Raw genomic sequence first — 20777 nt, forward strand, 5'->3', positions numbered from 1 at the left:
AATAAATTTATGATATTTTATTTTAATAATAAAAAACAATACAAAACTCATTCAAGAATCCCGTAATTGAAAAACTTTTCAATAATCTTTTAACATGTGCATGGTTTAATATACATCAAATTTCGTACATATATACATACTATATATATAATAAGTAGATCAAGCCACTGATTTACTAGTAAGCCTGTTGGCCATTGCATGTCCGAGGAATCAAATACATGCATAAAAGAAACATAGATGGCCTTCTTGCAACTTAAATTACAGCTTGGCTATATGACTTAGGATTAGTCCTAAAGATTTATTACTACCTAAAATTATCGTAGGAAATATAACAAGAAAAATATCAATTAATTGCAGGATTGAGAATAATTTCACTGCTTATATCTTCATAATTGATTGAAGTCATTTTAAAAATTATAGAAATTCTGGTCTAAGTATCCAAATTAGTTAAGCATGGATACGTTCACTTGTTGAATGTAGCATAAATAAATTGGATACCAACATAAATGAAACAAAGACCAGTTGAAATAGCTGGTCCAACATTCACAATTATCCACCACACAATTTATAGAGAAATATTTAGAAGGTGCATGGAGCTACACCTGCACAAGCAAACTAGTAGATGTCAAGAGGCATCACGACCTTACGGTTCAGTATGGATCAGGCAGTTACTGATACTGTATAAATTTTGTTCTATATATTATTTGATGACACTGGACGATATACTGTCCGATACACCAATATCAAACTGATCCAGTAGGTTACCGAAATAATAATAGGCTGATTATTAAGTCCCTGGAGACGATTACCCCTATCAAATCTATACCCACAATAAGTTTGAGTAACTACATGGGAAAAACGTGATTAGTCTACCAAACCAGTTGTCTATATAGTCACTAAATAAAGGAAGAAGAAATATAGACATCCTTTTAGTTGTGGCAAAATTCAACAGCCATGAGATATGTAACCAATTTTCACTCTTGTTGTAACAACAAATAGTCTCGATATTGAATGAGTGGAAACTTACTAATCAACTCACCGAGAGCATCTTCATCAATTTATTGTAACTTGGCAAATATCAACGTGCTATCCTCCAGCATAGCCCATTGCAAGCAGCTCCTACAATCCAGGAGAGAAGAAGTAGTGACGTCCTGGTTCTGTCAATTATATATTGCTCGGTCCTCTAATTACCTTGTTTCACTTCTTAGTTTTGTCTAACACCTCAATGTATCTCTTTGGAACACCATAGTGGTCCACGAGGTGCTTTGCCAGGTCATCGATCACACCTCCTTGAACCAGCACTTCATGTTGTCCTTTCTTACCTGAAACCAAAAAAGAAATCACATGAAGAAAGCATTAAACAACATGCAACAAGAATCTAGCATAAAGAAACGACCACAACCACAACAACGATCTCACAATCTAAACATCAAGAGGTGGCTTCAAAGGGAACTCAACTAGATTCTACAAGATAACCCAAGATTTCACAAATATTATGATACACCATAACTATACAGTACTAGTGAAGTTTTATAACATTACCAGTTTCACTTACCATTTGGAACACCATTCCACCGAAAAAAGCATATGCTTACTTTCTATTTATGATTTCTATATACAATATAAAAAATAAAAACCCCCATAACGCTTACTGATTATTTCACAGACATTCCGATACACAAATGACATGATATTAAACCAAAGTAACAGTTCATGTCAAAATATCATATTGTGCAGGAGGGTTTAGAATTTATTTGATTATTTTAGTTAGGCATGGTATTTCTAGCAAGATGATCTTGAGGAAAGCTGCAATCATTTATCGAGGTAGCAATCATATCCAGACTTCCTAAGACTATTCTTAATGGATTTTGCAAGTTATTCCTTCAAAACTTTAAGTATCATAGCAGCATAATACCCACAATAGGAGTGAACAAGTACACCATCTCCAATTATACGGCGTACAGATACATCATCAGCAATCATTTAGCTCTGCTGAGGGCAAATTTTTTTGATAATCCAAGGGCCAGTACTACTTTCTCACTGTTGTACACCTTTGGTCTTCAATGCCTCTCATGACACCTAATCTGGAAGGTCAACATACTACCTATCTAAAATAATAAAACTAATGAAACTAAGGTTCGCAATATCGTATCGTACAGGTGTTTTGACCTGGACTCGGTACTGGTACGGTACAATGTACCGAGGGGTACACCCAGGTGCACCGAGCACTGTAGCACCGATACAGTGCATTACTACAGTGTACTGGTGCACTGTACTACTAATATAACTGTGCACTGCTACAGTGTACTAGTGCACTGTATCAGTGCTACAGTGCTCGATGCACCTGCAACAGTCAGACCGGTACGTACCGCCCGTACCGGGCGATATGATTCAGTATGGCAGACTCTGAATGAAACTACCATGACTTGAATGGGGACCATCTAAAAGCACCCACATAAGCATGCAATAGTCAACTGTGTCAACCAAGAAATCATTCTTGTCCTGCTACACAATTACACAAGAATCAACCTTATGCTCATTCAGTAAGATCAAACCTGGAAGTTCTGCCACTGATGTACTGCATGCAAACTTCTTTTGCAGTTCCGTAGCCAGTGAATCAGCATCCAGTAGGAAAGTTTCCAGACCTGAGACCCTCGTGACCTTCTTGTTTCCTTGTCGTCGTTCTGTCATGATCTGAATGGGTCTAGCAGCACCTTTGCGGACAGCAACTTCATTCCCTTTTGATACTCTATGATGAACTTGCATCCTGCTTAAAAAAGTTGATCCTAGATCCTTCTTGTGGATTTCTGTTGGATAAGCTGAGCCCTTTTTAACAGACCCTTTGTAGAGAGCATCACACAATGTAGCATCCAGAACTACCATTGCCTTATCTGTTGGCTTAACCAAATTTTCCTTCTCAACATACCTGACAATTCCAGGATATCACTACATAAAATGAAACTTAAGTGATAACAAAAAGATTTTGCAAGCCACATAACTCAAGAAAACTTGCAAGACACAAAATGCAGAAGGTTTTAGATTAAATGCACCTGAAGACAATGTCCGAGGAATCTGATGCACTATAAAAACTTCCAGTGTCAGCTCCAAGAGTTGTGAATATGGAATTTACATGAGTGCTTGGTTTGTAGACTTCGACCACCTGTAGTTGGAGTTTCATCTGTGAACCCTCACCTGAATTATCATGCCTTTGTTCGGCACTCTCTTGAACGCGCTTCCCTGGCTTAAATGACATGTAGTCTGAGTGTCCGCGGTTAACGCCTAGTAACATGACCTCTTTTTTATATCTGTCTTCCTTTGCTGATATCTGTTCAGAATTTATGATTAACAAGAAGAAAGTATTTGCATCAACTTATAAAAATGATGTCTAACAACTTGTAGATCCCTGTCTAACTCTTGTCATACAGATGACCGTAGAGAAGGAAATGAGATTCAACAACCACTACAATCATGCACATCCTCTTTATATCCTTGTACCTTAAAACAATTTTCTTAGTAATAGCACACATGTTACTGTCTCAATTTGCAAAGTGGTGCTATTTGCTCCATTATTAGATGTGAAGTTCAAAGCAAGAAACTGATTAAAGAATATTTTTAAAAAACCTTTTGACATGAAGAAATAAGCAGCAAGTAATAAATTTCTTTTTCAAATATTACTTAAAAGCTTTATATAAATGCTCACCAGCCCAGCAGAAGATTTGGACTGCAACCACTTGGAAAGTTTCTTATAAGAAGATTTTTTAATGTCCAAAATAATGCCTGCAGGTCTGCATGGTAGTATATGGCTTGACCTATGCATCACAAGCACATTACAGCATTAGAAAAATTGAGTTATTTAAAACGACAATTACAGAACTTAAAACACAATGTACCTGAAGTTAACATTTATAAACATAACAAATCAAATGTGCCGTGGTAATGATAGCTTAAGGATTTTGAAGTCCATCGATTGAATTATATGTAGTCATAAAGTCACATATTTTCTCTGAGGAAAATGGAGGGTAAAACCAATAAGTCTCGGTGACTGTATCCTAAAATGATGAGTCACAGTAGTTTACGATGTAATGATTTAGCAATTTTAATAAATTTCAATGAAGTTATCAAGAAAACCAGTACAAACTGATAGGAACTTGCAACTTCCATGCTCCAGGAAAGAATGTTGCACAGATAACTCCAATGGATAGAAGGGGCAAATGGCAATATGAATAACGAAAGCGAGTCTAGATATATTTGGCCTTTTAAAGACTAAAAAACTAAAATCTTTAGGACATGGAACCTCTGCCTTGTTGATGAAAGGTGAACCATTTTCGTAGATGGGTACTGCAATATGACATTAATTACATTTTTGAACATGAAAAATTTGAATAAATTTAACTAGTAACTAGCTGACTCAACCAGTATGCAAGATTTATTTTCAATAAGAAGAACCAAAGCACTTGCAAAAAGTGATTCACTTCAACAACCAGGATAAATGCCCAGAAAATTGGGCTGTTTTACCATAGAGTGCTTCCAGGCATGGGAAGGTCTTTATCTTTGACAGTTGTATGCAGTGCTTGCAAAAGGCATTTGTCCAGGAGGGCATCAATTTCTTCCCCAGACAAAGTTTGTTGTTCCTTCTCATCACTTTGTACTTCAGCTGTTACACTGTCTGAAAACTTTAGCCCACTTATATCAGCAGTGATTTCTTCAGAGGTTTGAACACCAACATCTAAGTTTTTTGAAGCATCAACATCTGTGCTACCCTGGATATTTGTTGCAATAGGTCCGCTTTCTACCACATTAATATCATCTTCATCATTTGAAGCATCTGGATGTACATCAGATGGCTGAGAAATCAGTAATAGATTAGGATCTTCCATGACAACATCTACCAAAAAACCAGCATTTGGAACATAATGACCTTCGGCTGATTGCCTGTGTGGAAGTTTAATAAAAACGAGAGTAAGATAATATTGATAACATACTCTTTAAAAAAATTTCTTCTCTTTGGCCAGGATACTTGCCATAGAAAATCACGATAATAATGTGTTATCCTTAAAGCTTTCCCACGTAAACCAGCTCTTTGGGCTTCTGAACTACTCATGGTGGTGGCTCCAACCTGCAGACTTTGGATACAGCTTCACAACAATAGTTTGAAGTTTGAACAGGATATAGAATGCAACTGAACTTTGAACTAAGAAAACTAACTGTTATAGATAAAGCCGCCCACATACCGCGATTGGTGCTGGATTTCCAGGAACTTTTACTGCCCATGGCTGCCCAGCTAAGAATGAAGGCAGGCCTTCAGGAGGTATACTAATGCCAGGGAACATCAAATCAGCACCTCCAATCACATAACGAGAGACCTCACCACCCTTGAGCAGAAAGGATGGTAAGAGTTCAGGAACTTTCCACAATGCATAAACTGCAAATTTGACAATATGTAATGTTCTTAGACTACCAGTAATTAGATGAATTTTCACTAGCCACATAATCCAATAAACATTTAATTTCCGTCGCAAATATAAATCAACAAGATCATTTAGAATTAGTTAGAACCTTATCCTTACAATTACAGTCATGCAACTGCCAGTCTGCATAGACTATAAGCATAACACATGATGCATCAAGAAAAAAGAAATTCTGCTGAAAGATGCATTCATTTAGCTAATTCAATTATTCAATATGTATATTCTCACAGAATAACCATATTCTTTATATGACAAAATATAATACACTTAGAATCGTAAATATATGCACTAAACTATAGTAAAGTCTTTATAAAGGCAAACACAGAACATAGGACTAGTAAAAAAAGAAAAAGCAGCCAGAGAAACACAAGAAATTCAGGCGATTTAGGAAAAAAATGATAAAAATTCAATCCTTGCACGATTCTATCCATGTCAAAAATGCTGCCTGGCCTGCATAGATAATTATTATAGCAGGATACTGGCAACCCATGAGTAGTATGGATGAACAACAGTTAAAACAGATAGAGGACTGTAGTAAGACAAAAGATCACATAAGAATGAAAGCAAGTAAAACTATCAGTAGTACTTCCTACATTCTACTGTATGATAGCAGTATGTTGCAGTGTTTTTGACATGGATACAATCCCATTTATGTCAATATTAGTTTTCAAACTAGAAACCAAATATACTTCTTTGTGCTTGGTAATGTTTTGTTAGGTCACTCTTTATCTCCCTTTGAGCGAACTGACACCATCTTAAATGCATTTCATTTATTTTATCTTATTAGGACAACACTTGTTGGTTCACGAGTGTAGGCATGTCTTTTTTTTTTTCCCTAAGTAATCTTACGCATCTATCTTGGAACTCTCATCTTGGTTTCCCATGCACCTCTTCCTTTTAATCATTCCACATTCACTTGATGAATATAGTCTTCTTTAATCTCTCATTTTTGTAAAATAATAAATCCAAGATACGTAAAACTTTTACTTATAATGATGTCATATCTAGCTACCTTAATTTTACTCTCGTTTTTCATATAGCATTTCTAAAGTTTAATTTTATACATCCATATTGATTCCTACTTAAATTAAAGGTTAAAACCTTTAGTTTAAGTTGTTAGTCTCTATAACTCAAGTTCAAAACCAATTATAATTAAACTATCATGATAATGAGATATTATATCCCAACTATTTTGGGCCTTTTACATGGATATTTGCCCACCATTCAGCTCCATACAAGGCAATATCACTGGTTAGTAAAGTCTTCTTTCTTCCTATACCTCTCCCCATCACTAACTCTAATTGACTCATCTCGCCAAACCACAACTTCCATAGGTTTTCTTTGAACAAAGTTATACCATCTTAGGTGATTCACCCTAATTTATCCTCTGCCTGAGTCACACTTGTTGTTCTTTATTTATAATTTTAAACATCCACCTCGGTGTTCACTTCTTAACCACACTAATTATTATACATGTTTTTTAAGTCATAACCATCCAACACTTAGCATAGCTTGTCTAGCATCTACTTTATAAAAAAATGTTTGGAGTAAGAGGGACCTGAGAACTCATAAAACCTTCAATGACCCCTTCCACCATACCTTTACTTTATTAGTAATATCTTCACAAATTTCTTCATTTTGTTGAATAATAAATCCAAGCATGGTTTCAGATACCAATTAATATGGTATGCACCGGCCAGTATATGCCGGTCAGGTACCAAACCATTTCAGTACTGCTGTTTTTTCTTTTGTTGATGTCAGATAGTACGGGTTGGTGTACCGCATAGCATACTGATATTGTATTTGTCTTGTAAATTAATGAAACAAATTCAAACTGAGTTTCAAGTTTTTCAATCCAAGATGTTTAAATCTTTCATTTACATAAATTGTTGTTCATCCATCCTACCTATATCCTCAATCCTCCTTTTACTACTATTAAATTTACATTTAATATATTCGGTCTTAGACCCACTTAACACACAACATTTAGTTTCTACGATTTGTCTCCACAACTCAAGCTTATGATTAATTTCATCAAAATTCTTGTCAACCAAACCAATATCATCTGCTAATATATAACATGTATATCAATCCAATATATGACTAGTAAATTCATTCACTACTAATGTCAAAAGGTAACAACTTTAACTATCCTTCATGAAATCCTCTAGTTATAGGAAACTACATTATCACTTATCTTTTATTATTAAAAAAATATAGTGACTTCAACAACATGGACTTGCTTCAAATTCTTTCAACTAAACTTCCTATTTTCTTTAGATAATGCCCAAAGTACCAACACAGCTCTACTTGGAAACTCAAATAAAGTATAGTGAGATAAACAAAGAAAAAAGCTGAAAAGGAATGCAAATCCTTCGACCAATTATCCTTAACAATTGTCCTTTCACTAGTGCTTATTGAATTAACTTTAAATTTTTCATATTTGATGATGCTCTCTTCCCTTTCTACATCATTCTTAGGTGAGCTAGGTCAACCAATCAGCACATTTTTTTATAATAGATCAGTAACCATTTGTACAATGTTCGAAAATTAATCACCTACATAGCAACCATGATTTTGAGTATAGACAAGCTCTTGTTGTCATTCAATCACCTGTTCCATCTGATCAATAGTTTTTACCATTTGTGGATGTGAAATCTCAACCATTCAAATTTTGTTCCGTAAACATCTGTTATAGCCACTGAGATCACAGTAACAGAAATTGCAATGCAGCCTAGTTGACAAATTCAACTCGAGCGAATTATTTGCCACTCTAACAGGCAAACAAATCATTGATAAGATTATGTCATGTGAATTTATTTAAAGATGTAAGCAAGGTAGATCTTTTAACAAGAATCTCAAGACACACTTCATTTGATGTTCCTAACAACATTAGGCTGAAAAGGGTTTTCTTCCGTAAAACCCTTTCTGTTATAGCCACTGAGATCACGGTAACAGAAATTGCAATGCAGCGTAGCTGACAAATTCAACTCAAGCGAATTATTTGCCAATCTAACAGGCAAACAAATCATCAATAAGATTATGTCATGTGAATTTATTTAAAGATGTAAGCAAGGTAGATCTTTTAACAAGAATCTCAAGACACACTTCATTTGACATTCCTAACAACATTAGGCCGAAAAGGGTTTTCTTCCTTGATAATAAAACCCAATTCAACAATATTGATCATAGTTATCTTGATTTCTAGTTCTCCTTGGTTTATGTTGTGGTTGTTAAAAAAATATAGAAGGCGGAACAAAAATAATAGTGGTTGAAGATTGTAAATTCAAGTCCTTTAGAGAAACTTAAAGACCTCACTACAGCATACAATCCATAAATGCTTCATAAAGGACCATAAAAACACTTCTCAATAGACAATCAATGAAGAAAAACAGCATAATGTTCATTGTTTGTTTCCCCCCCTTGGAAACAAAGTCCTAAAGAGCATTGTCACAATCATGGTTGAACAAGAGATGAAGCAACACATTCATGAAAAAATACCTAATATGGTAACATACATAGTACTGAAATATGAAATGGCAAAGTAGACATGAGTAAAAGCATATAATAATTTGCAAATACCTGTAGGATATATCTCAGTGCCTCGTCCATCAATGTCAAAAAGCATTGGGAGCCCACCTTCGATAACATATACATGAACCTTGTTTGAATACTTGGCCACTGTTATCTCAGCCTAACATATTATGATGGAAAAAGAAAAAGAAATGGTGTAAGGTGTAGCAAAATAGATAAAGAAAAATATAGCAATATACAATATGAGAAAAACAAAAATAGAGCAAATACAAGTGTTTTGTCAATAGCCTTGGATTTATACTAAAAATGATTGGTCTCTTATTGATGGGATCAACTTCTTACATGTTTCGAAGATAAATAATCGATTAAATAAACAACAGTCTTGATAATAGTTACTTTTGAGTTCCACAGGAAAATAAGTTACAAAGCACACTAATAGTTTGAGTCCTAGATGTAAACCATCATCTCAAGATATAAAGTAACACTGAGTAAACTATGGGCCCAAGAAAATTCTAGGGAATGAAAGCAAGCAATGAATTTGAACATGTAGTCAACTAAAGATTCATGAACATAATACATCTATTAGGCTTGCCAATAAAGAATGAGTTCTGGAATACTGCATAAATTGCAAATGTCATAATTAAGTGAGAACTGAAAGCATATATGAATTGATCAACTATAGCTTCAGTAAGATGCAATTTCTATAATAAAATTCATGAAGATAGAGAGCTAGTTCAACAAAATTTTTACTGCTGACATTTATTATTCTTACTGAACATATAGGAAACATCACTACTTGTTACGCATCCTGCAATCCCGGAATAGATGCAAGCTTTTATGTAAAAAATTTCAAGTCTATAATGTCATTTGGATTTTAAAACCAATGCATGACTAACAAATTATCTATGTTTGTGAAAGTTGTTTAGGTATAACATCTAAAATTTTGTGCATTCACATATTGACCATCATGGTCAAGTATCTTCTTTTTTGGACAGATTAGAAAATGTTATGACAAGAACTTGTTAATTTAAGTTCAAATACCAACTAAAGCCTTTATCCTTTTTCTTTTCTTAGCTTCTGCTAGCATAGATCTGATTGTGCTCAAGTATTCTTGTAAGAAACAAGACAAAAGGATCATATGCAGTGCATTTATTCTTTTTATCACGTGTTGCAGCCTTCATGAATATGTGAATACAAGTTTTCACCAAACCATGTACTTGCTTGCACTTTTTACCTTAGGGGGAAGGATTTCATCAATATTAGCATCTGAAGCAAGTGGAAACCTGTCCTTTGCTGTTCTTCTCAGCTTCTTCTTGTCAGCTCCCGACAAGCGTTGCGATAGTTTTGCCTCAACTGGCTTTTTAAACATGGTTACTGGATGGTGTCGAGCAGAGTAAGTGTAGATGGTGCTGCACAAAATGAAGTTCATTCATGCTACCAATTTCTTTGTAACTTTGCAGAAAACCAGTTTAACGTTTCATTCTGACTAATAAAAATTTAGCTTTACACCTACAAATACTTAGATTTGTTTTTGAGTAAGATAAACCAAAAAAAAAAAACAGAATTTACTCTATTATGCAAAAAGAAACTACTAATGGCAACATGTAGCAATACAAAACCCGTAAGTGACTCGTGATGGTTGCAGTTATTGTTGCAAAGCCTACTGAATATATCATGCGAAGAATCTAGCATAGACAAACACCAAGACCACCATGGCAAGGCTATACAGGAAAATCTGGTCATATCACCCATGTTTCTCTCATTATCAATTAAATGCCGAGTTCCAGAAGCTCAGCACACAACTACCATTGCAACTTCAGATTCCTTTCCCCCAACATCAGAACAAAGCACGATCACGACAGAAAACACAAAGGAAAAAGAAATGAACAAGATTTAAGCGCAGTAACATGCCCTAATACGATCCGAGCGCAATAACGAGCACCGATCCTAACAAAATCCAATGGGAAAGGGCTCAAATTAGGTTGAGCACCATTAAACCCAGGGACGGATTCGATTACCGACGGAAACGCCACGTTCGCTCGAGGCAGAGTCGAAGATTCTGGAGACGAGAACTAAAGCGGCGGAGACAGGCAGGTGAGCAGGTATAAATAGGAGTTCGCCGTGGAGCTTCGTCCCGAGGTAAAGACCAAAGGGTAAGCAAGGCAAATTGAAGCCGGGGGAGCGGTTCGGCTTTCTTGGTCTATCTGGGTCGATTCAATCCGTTTAAACCGGGTTCAAATTCCAGGTCGATCGAGTCAAGCTGGATCAGATTCCTTTGGATAAACCAATCTTCCTGATCACTTAAACCGGGTTTTGAGATCTGCTACTTGGTTTTACTGTATGAGTTCATCATCGACGCTCTTTTCCTTCATCTAACTGTCTTTTCCTTCTCTCATTTCCATTCTCTTCCTGTATTCTATCCCTTCCACTCAAAACCCTTTCCATGCTAAATAGTTTGTTGAAGTAGAAATCTAATTTCTCAAAGAGAACATTCCAATCGAAGATCCGATGACTAGTCTCTTCAAAATGAGGTAAATTCGAACCCATATTTCATAGTTTATCGATTTAATTTAGGGGCTTAATCAATTTTTCTAATTTGATTTATACCTAATTTTGAAGGCTTGATGATCATGCTCAGAATCTAACTAATAACATGTAAATCTATAAAGTCAAATTATATGTTGTATGTGAATTAGTTTTCTGCTACAGCAATTTATGATTTGGATGCAGCTGATGAGTGTGAGTATGCACTTATTTCATCTGAACATATGCTTCAGATATGAACAAGAGATCATTATAAACTGGAAAACGAGACTGCATTGTCCAAATACAAAAGAACAAGATATGATTATTTACTTTGTCAATGGGTTCATGTGGATGGAACCACAAAGCAAATAAACGAAACCAAAGTTCATTTTTTTGTTATTGTGATGCATTACAGTCACATTCAGTGAGGAGTCTGAGATCCAGTCAACAAGGAAGAAAGAATCATCGTCAGATCATATAAGAGAAACCCAAAAACTATCACAAAAACAAGACAAATTGGAAGAGGACTTGAAAGAAAGAGGAGAATACCTTATAATTTGCTCTATCATTCAAGATCAATATGACATGCGTACTAGATGCTTCCAGCAAAACTCATACCTCAGACCTCAGTACACACCTTAACCACCAGAATGTGACTTCCTCATATCTATCCTCGGAGGAAAAAAGATCCAACATCCACACCTTGGTCATCTATGATAAAAGAAGGTTAGAAAATGAAGACCATAAATCTGATCTTGCAAAAAAGAAAATAAACAGCCATTTGATTTTTTGCAACTAATAGTGCTTGAAAATAATAGTTGTAAATAAGCAAATGCTACAATTAGCAGGTGCAATTATTTAAATATCTGCCCATGCAAATGCAACATATGAGAGAAGGGGAAAGAACAATATTCACCTTTTGCTAGCAATTACATATGCAACTATGATATATGATTTTCATATCCTAAATAAGACTATGAGTTGATTTTTCTTCATCCATCATATCAGGCACAATTTAAGACTATGTATGACCATAAAGAAAAGCTGATAAACCAAGAGATAAGATATCATTCACATGCTCATCTGGCTAGAGAACCATTATGTGGTACTCGACTGAATAAAAAGTACAAGTACTTCAAGGATTTCTGATTCCCATGTTAACCAAAACCAAGAAGGCAAAATTATGTCACATGTATAAAAAAGCAACAGCCTCCCCAGGGTATCTCGCTGCTACTGTAGATGAACCCAATGGCTTTAATTCTTGGCTTTCAATATTAACAATCTATACCAGTGAACAAGACTCAGATTTATGCTAGCGAGTTGCTTGAGGATATCCGCTCTGTTACTGAGGCTGCCACCAAGCAAGAAAAATGGTGGCTGTGAGAATTGAATCAAGTGGTGCTCACAAAGTTTATATGCTGGTCGGTACAACCAACCAACTAAAAATCACAGCTTACAAAGGCAAAATCCGGTCATATTTGTACACCACATCTTACCAGTTTTGGAAGCCAACTTAAGCTCTGATGAAAATGCTCTGAACTGGATCATCATAACTTGTTGCTATTGCCTTCTTTCACAAGGCTATCTTCATTAGACTAGTGCTTCATGATTATATAATTGTCAGATAAACCAGGAGATAAGGAGAATAATTGGTCTCAGGAAACTCAGCCTAAATATCTCCCCAAAGCCCCACCAAATGGAGACTAGAATCAGGATGATACGGCTAATCCAAGGCCCATTAAAGTAGCTCAGCTGTGGATAATGTCTTCTCCTGACAGAACCAAAGTATAATAAATAAGAAATGCACAGGAGACCGAGAATAGCAATAAGACAAGGAAAATGGTCGATACACCGAATGCATCTGTGGCAAGACTTAGTCGGGGGCATCACCTGAAAGAAAGATTCCAAACATGCTATCTGCTATAATTGGATCTAAGATGGCCCTCAGAGTTTGTGTACATAAATTTTCTCTGCAGCAAAGATATCTTACTCATAGCAACCCTAAAACATTTTATGATGATCTAATCAAATTAGGTCTATCCAGCCATGATAACTGTCAAAAAATGCAAAGAAAATGTGATGTCCTGCAGCTTGATACAGAGACCAAAGGGAAAACTGCTTAGATTACATATTTCCACTGACAAAAATCATAAAGCAACAATTTCCAACAACTAATAGCTTTAGCATCCTCTGAGTGAAAGGGAACTTAAGAATTTCATAAACAGCATGAAAGGCAATTGAGTTATGATAAAGGGAACAGCTTCTGCATATCAACAAGGAAGACACATGGTAGCAGTACATGTGGAATACCTGCATGCAGTAAAAGCTACATAATCAAAATTCCTTATCTTTTTGAAAAAAACAATGCCTCGGATTAACAGTAGCCCATATCAAATTCCCAAGAATTTAAATGCCAGTATTGCCTTGTTCTAGAATAGCTAATTGAAGGTACAATTAATCTAGAATCTATCCCTATGATTAAGCAATTAGACAGTATTTTCACAAAACTGAATTTACCACAATATTAACCTATTTTTCAGTAACTAACAACATACAGTTCCGGATCTACAAAGGAGAAAGTAAAATCAGGATAACAGTAGAAGATATTTAAATTCAACACCTCAACCCACATTCAGAATTCAAATGCAGCAGCAATAAAATGTTTAAAGACAATAAATTTAGTTGCTTCAAAGTAATAGCATATGAACTCAATCTGAGAGGTAGAATATCATAGCCACACCAGAAGATTACTGGTCAAACTAAACTACTGCTACAACTCATGAACAATAATAAGTTGATAAAAGCATGGCATTAAGGTTAATTTTTTTTGCAACAATATGAACACCATATCATCTTTAACTAAGGAGATTACTATCTGCAATCCCCTTTTTGTTATTTACAATCCCATGTTAAGAACTTTGAATATTCCTAAATTATCCTTTTTATAAATAGATATATATATATAACCTTAATTTATAACTTAATTTTAATAAAATATTTTCACTCCTTATCTACAACCTTGTTTCTTCTCCTTTTTTTCCCATTCTCCTCCTCTTAATCGCCCAATGTGAACTAAAATGACGGGAAAAAAATAGATGATGAAATGGGACAAACTAAAGATCGAAGAGGAGATTAGAAATAGCTTTTGAAGTTTGTTACAATGATTTAACGTTACAGTGAGAAATAAGGCTATGTGCATTCTGTAAAAATCCAAAAGACATCATCATCAATTGCATTAACGATATTATATTTCAGACCTTTGCACTATGAGGTGTACGGACGGTGGGGGAGAGCCAGAGGCAATAGGGTGTGCAGGTGAGGGCTGTAGGGAAAAAATAAAAAATAAAACTTTAGGAGGACTGCAAACAGTAAAGTATTATTCTATTAATTTCTAAGGGATTATTAATAGTAAGAAGGTTGGTGATAGGGCATATTTTGGCCCTAGATGAATCACAGCAACGTCACACGCCATCAGTCGCGAACCCGACGCCACAAGCCGTCAGAACCGCGGGGTGCACACCACGTCAGGTTCGGTATCGATACACTGTGCGACTTGACCACCCCGAAAACCCGGGGCGGTGCCGTCTGACATCGCTCGGACACCCCCAAAGACGCCATCTCGTCAGAGAAGTCATCCCGCCCTCATGAAAGTCAACGGCCACGTCGAACCGAGGCGCAACCAACCCTTGCATGCAGGTATAAAAATCCATGTCCGACGCCCGACCAAGAGGGGGGAGAAAAAAAAAAGGCGGACGGAACTGACTTGCTCGTCGAAGGGGCCAAAGTCGGGAAGCACCCGACGAAGGCCATTTTGCAGGAAGGTGGGCACCCCTGAGCGACGGGCGTCTTCACTCCGGAGTCGTCATCCGATGCACAGAGGAGGGTGGCCCGTCGGCCCGGATCCCGACCAACGCCAGTTTGCACCCCCTTCCCAAGGGCGTGCCCACATCACGGAAAAAAAAAGCTGCCAACCACCTCGGGAACGAGAGGGCTCAACCCGCCACAAACAACACTCAAGTCGACAGGACTTGGAGCACGAACCCCCACCCACTCAGGAGGACTCAATCTACCCCGCCGGTCCGACCCTCGCCCGAGACGCTCAAGAGGCGTAGCCACCTCATTATCTACTCATCCTACTCGTTCCACCGTAAGTTCCCGACGTCGGCCCGCGGACCTAACCGTGCTTACTCATCAGCCACGGTACTTTTGTTCACTAACAGTTGGGAATGGTAGTAAAGAAAAGCAACATAATTGCGTTTGTTTATTAGCATTTACATCGGCTAGCAACACGGATATCATCAGAAAATTTCCGACGAATCAAAAGCCAAATAGTCAAATAAGTGAAAATAAATTGATGAAATTACCTATAAAAGCATCACAAAAGGAGCATCGGATCGAGGCTGTCTCTTCGGACAAATTATTCCGGGGACCGCGGGAGAACCAAATCGGGCGATCGGGACCTCAAAGGGCATCTCTCGCGGCGGCGAATCAGGAACCGAAGAGAAAGGCACGAGATCACGGAAGAGCAAAGGGAAAAAGAGTTGGGTAGCACCGAGAGAGGGAGAAAGAAAGAGGACATGCGAGGGCCGGAAGTGTGAGGCGTCGCGACGCGGATGGGCTGGTGACAGTGTCGTGGTTCCGGCTGCGGAAGGCGGATGGGCTGGTGACAGCCTCCGCGGTTTGTTTGCCTGCGGAGAAGCGTACCGCGGGAGGGCGGGCGATAGATCGATCCACCATCAATTCCCGATCGGACGGTTGATAAGGGTCAGTAAATTTAGACCGTTTACCATGGTGGACCCCGTGATGTCTCCAATCACAACGCAGGTATCGTTCATAAGTATACTTCAGCAAATAGAAAGAAATAATAGGAATCTGACCACCATTTGGTTCGGTTCAACAGTTGTATTTTAATATTAAAGTATTATATATATATATATATATAGCTTATTAAATTTAAATAATTAATCTAAAAGATTAGCAACAATTCTAATCTGAGCTGAAATAAAAGCAAGCAAATATCAAAGTCCCTAAGTCCCTTGAAATGTTGTTTCCTGCATGTAAGCTTCTAAGGTGATAGTAAGGCAGTTAGGGAATGTTCTGTGCCAGAACATTTCATGAAATATTTTTTTCTATTTTAAGCCATCGTAAAATATTATATTATCTTCATTATGATAATCAAGATCAATAATCATTTACTAAATTTATGTTTGATCGTCGAAAAGATCGGATTGAAAAATCAACCAGACCTTAGTCTTTTGTAAATTAGTCTTGAAATTAGTTCAGATCCATCTTAGCTCTGAAAGAGACTGACTTGGGAAAGGTGAGTCAAAGTTGCAAAGCAAAATAAAGATTTTTTTGTGACTCAAACTTTGTCAAGCAGGTTGCAAAGGAGAAACATTAGTGTCACCCATCACCAGTCATAGAGTGCTGAACACAGGAGTGTCACTAATTGCCTACCATTTTTCCTATAAATCCCAGCTCATATGATGATGAACACTCCTAAGCCTATGAACAACTACCCTAACACAATCATACAATTCTTCATGCTTGTATGTTACACTAATATAATACATGTACTATGTGCACATGAAGCCAACTTAAAGTCTGCTTCTGCCAATATAATCATGTCTCCAATAGTTCTCTCATGATTCTTCTTCTTCTTCTGCAACCAGAGTATTGGAATTCAATGTTTTGGGCATGTCCTTCCTAATTTGCTTCTTCATCATCAACAATGATAAAGATGCAAAGCAATATTAAGAACATATATTGCTAAAATCTTATGCAACTTTTGTGCATCTTGAGAACATATATTGCTCAAATCTTTGAATAAATTGCAGATACATTTGAACAAAATAGCTGCTACAAAAATTGGGTGCCCTTTGTTATTGAATGGCAGTAGATTAATTGGACTGCTATGTTAAGTTTCCTTCTGTGGTAGGTTTGAAACACAAAACCAGAGCAGTGGAAGGAGTGAACAAAATGATATTTCTTGGAATGAATTGTAAGAGACATTTCAACCACAGATGTCAATATCTATTGAGATGAAGTGTTGTTGAGCAATCACACTTCCAGCTGACATCAAAGAAGCTCTGGGACTAACTGCATCACTTGACCTTTGTCTCACAGCAGTGCACAAAGTTTGTCCAGAACATACATTAAAGAGGGTCATGTGATTTAGTGAATGCTGTGGCCTTGGAGAAGCCTAATCACAAAAGACAAAATGGTATAGTTATTACACTAGTGAGGACTGGCTTTATGGTGACAGCAAATGTCTTGTGATTTCTATTAATTCAAACCAACAATGATGATGCATCTATCTTATGGTTTTATCCAAAGGAAAAGGATAAAAGATTGCTCTTCATTTTTCACACAAAGGAAGAAGATATGTGTTTAGCTTCCCCTCAGCCATGTTAGAAAAAATGTTCTGTTATTGAATCTCTTTTTTCTGGTTGAAATAAAAGATTTTTGTTGAATCTTTTTTTTTTTGGCCTTTTTATAACTGCACCTTTAAGCATAGATTTGCCAATTGTTGCAGTCCAACTTGATTCCATGTATCTTTTCTAGAAGATTAGCCTGTTGGTATTATCCATTTTTGAGCTCCAAATGCTCACAGCCATTAAGCTTTACTAGGAAGAAAAAGCACATGAGATTTTTTCTACATGTGTTTTGCTTAAAAGCCTCATCTCAAGCAAGTCTGTGGGTAAGTGGATCAGAATAAATTGAAACATGTAAATAGCTGCAAGAAAAAAATTGTGGTCATGGTTTAATATTAGAGTGAGAAAAATGAAGACTGAAAGGAGAGAGAAAACAGAATAATAGTTGATGTGACAATAAGAAAACAATTCCCACCATCAATATTAGATTTAAGAGATACTTCCACCAAGAAGCTTAATCAAATTCAAGGTTCTTAGAGAAAGAATCATAAGACAGGGCAACACACAAAAAACAATTTGTGGGAAGCATAACAGAAGGTGCAAAAAGCCTAAATTCCATGTTCTTCTTTAGCCTAAAGTCCATTGGGCATCTTATTCTTTAGCTGTGTAAAATGCATGAAACCATGATACCAATCAGCATTGAAATAAGCAACATCTAAGCTTAATGAACTCCAATCTGAGTGACACAAGACAAAAACAATTATAACAAGCTAACATGCAAATCCTGGAAGAAAAAAAAACACTAAATTAACAGAAGAATAGGAGTGAGATGATGAGATGGGAATCATTGGTTAGTCAAGCTGGAGGGAGGTCTTCTTTGCCAAGTGGTGCTTGTTGTTGTGCATCCACACCTTGAGGACCCTTCTCTTCACCCCAATCTCCTGGCAGAACTGCTGCACCATACTCTCCTCCTGCTTCTGAAGCCTCCACCCCAGCTTCTCAGCAAAGCTCAGCATCTTTTCCTTCTGCTCTGGGGTAAACTTGGTCCTGAACCTCTTCTTCACCATGGGAGGCCTTGCCATCACCCCGCCCACCACCCCTTCCATCTCATCAGACTCAGAGGCCTGCATGGCACCCAAAGGCATGATCATGCTGTGTGGTGTAGCCCTTGGAATGAAGCTACGGCTTGCAGGGCTGTAACCAAATGCACCCATCATCTTGCTCCACCTAATGGGTTGGAAGCAGTCGCATGAGGGCTCTCCTTCTGCCTCTTTCCTATGGAAGTTCCTGTGGCAGCTGCAAGCAGAGCACTTCAGGGCCTCTAGAGTTCCCTCCTCACCACTTGGCATGAACTCACCACAGCCGTCAGTGGCATTCCCACCGATGGATGCTGCATGGTTCTTGAGGCACTCCCTGTACTTCACCACCACCCCTTTCTTAGTGCTGAAGGATTTAGCGTTGTGGTGGTCCTCTCTGGTGTCAGTGGAGACGGGAGAAGCAGTGCCATTGGACGAGTGGTGGATGGAAGGGGTGTCATGGATGCTGCTGTGGCCAGGGGCCTGGCCGTGACCACCAAAATATGAACTGTTTATTGGGATTGGGATCTCTTTTTCATGGCCAGAAAGATCCATTCTCTCTCAATATTTGTGCTATTTCCTTTTGTAGTGTTCTTTTTGACCTCCACTCAACAAGGAAACAGGTCAAGCTCAAGATTTCTTTTTTTGCTGAAAGGAAGGACAATTGAGAATTTGAAATAGACCAACCTTAAGAACCAAAATTCCAGCTATTAATGATTGCTTTTCCTTGCCCTTTTGACAGAAAACTTGAGCTCCATGGTTCAGGGGAACCTTATCCAGAGACACACCTCCACCACTTCCAAACCAGAAGACCCAGCGGGAGGTAGGAGACACCAGAAGTGGAAGAGATGCTCGAGGACTTGAGTGTTTGTTCCAAATGACTGCTTTGAAAACTTGGTATAAGGTTGAAGAAGAAGAAGAAGAAACTTAGGAACTGCGATAAGACCAAACAGTCATTGGTATATGCAGAGGTGCTGACCTCCCCCTCTAAGAAGGAAAAAAACACTTGACTAAAGTCTTGTTGGTTGTGGAAGATTAGTCTTTCCCACCCATGAGGAAACCAACAAGAACCACTGATTCAAATGACCACTTCATTGTCTCAGAGTATACACCTCAAGAATGTAGGCAGAAATACTCCGTGATGGTTCATGCAACAATGCAGCAGAACGCGTGAGAGCATGGGAGAGAAAAAACCTGACTGCAATTTACTCCAAGAAGCTCTGGCTGGCTTCCTTCATAGGAAGATTCAGAGTGTTTTCCATTGTGCTTCCCATGGCAAGAAGAAGGAAAACAAACGAGGCCAAAGGGTTGGAAGGATAGAAATGAAGTGGTTTGGTAGAATGGTTGTGGTTGTGAGACACTAAATAGTGGTCTTACAGCAGTAGTGAGGGAGCAAAAAGGTTGGAACAAGACGGAGGAGAACAGAGAAAGGCTCAGGGGGGCTGTGACCAAACAAAGATGAAGTGTGGGGTGTTTGCTTTGCTTGCACTATCAGGAATCAAGCTTAGGCTATAGATGGAGGGAGATGACAAAGAGAGAAAGGGAGCTCACTGTAGTGTCAGAAGGGAAGAGGCACACAGTGAGAGACCACATAATGAATTGGAGGAAAGCTAGCCACCAAATTCCCCTTGAAAGAAGATAAAATGGCACATACACATGTGTCAAAATATTTAGGAAAAGAGATCCATATATTTAGGAAAACAAAATATTGAGATCCCTATATAAAGTTAAAAGAGTAATTTCACAATGTTAAAAAAGAAAGATTTTGTTAAAGCAACGGATTAAATATTTCACTTTAT

At 37.5% G+C, this 20777-nt stretch overlaps 2 protein-coding genes across 10 annotated transcripts; both read right to left on the minus strand.

Annotated features, from left to right (window-relative positions):
- Nucleotides 1-864: 864 nt before the first annotated feature.
- Nucleotides 865-16199, minus strand: LOC135665691 (uncharacterized). Of its 8 annotated transcripts, none has more exons than XM_065177309.1 (13): nt 15893-16199; nt 13025-13299; nt 12078-12239; nt 10237-10411; nt 9051-9162; nt 5232-5422; nt 5022-5116; nt 4516-4932; nt 3701-3809; nt 3051-3325; nt 2556-2926; nt 1192-1322; nt 865-1119 (listed from the first exon to the last, which is right to left on the minus strand). In XM_065177309.1, the coding sequence occupies exons 3-12, from the start codon at nt 12095-12097 to the stop codon at nt 1198-1200; spliced, it is 1890 nt and encodes a 629-aa protein (XP_065033381.1). In that variant the 5' UTR covers nt 12098-12239; nt 13025-13299; nt 15893-16199; the 3' UTR covers nt 865-1119; nt 1192-1197. The 8 variants fall into 8 exon arrangements, with proteins under 8 accessions (XP_065033381.1, XP_065033378.1, XP_065033377.1 ...); XM_065177306.1 differs by adding an exon at nt 12817-12879 and having other exon boundaries at nt 865-1322; XM_065177305.1 differs by having other exon boundaries at nt 865-1322.
- A 2402-nt stretch (nt 16200-18601) lies between these two features.
- Nucleotides 18602-20573, minus strand: LOC135665672 (zinc-finger homeodomain protein 4-like). 2 transcript variants are annotated; one of them, XM_065177270.1, is made up of 2 exons: nt 20173-20573; nt 18602-19859 (listed from the first exon to the last, which is right to left on the minus strand). In XM_065177270.1, the coding sequence occupies exon 2, from the start codon at nt 19531-19533 to the stop codon at nt 18754-18756; it is 780 nt and encodes a 259-aa protein (XP_065033342.1). In that variant the 5' UTR covers nt 19534-19859; nt 20173-20573; the 3' UTR covers nt 18602-18753. The 2 variants fall into 2 exon arrangements, with proteins under 2 accessions (XP_065033342.1, XP_065033343.1); XM_065177271.1 differs by having other exon boundaries at nt 18602-19912.
- Between the last annotated feature and the right edge of the window lie 204 nt (nt 20574-20777).

The sequence above is a fragment of the Musa acuminata genome, unplaced genomic scaffold (assembly GCF_036884655.1).
Source record: "Musa acuminata AAA Group cultivar baxijiao unplaced genomic scaffold, Cavendish_Baxijiao_AAA HiC_scaffold_1035, whole genome shotgun sequence".
Taxonomy (NCBI): Eukaryota; Viridiplantae; Streptophyta; class Magnoliopsida; order Zingiberales; family Musaceae; genus Musa; species Musa acuminata.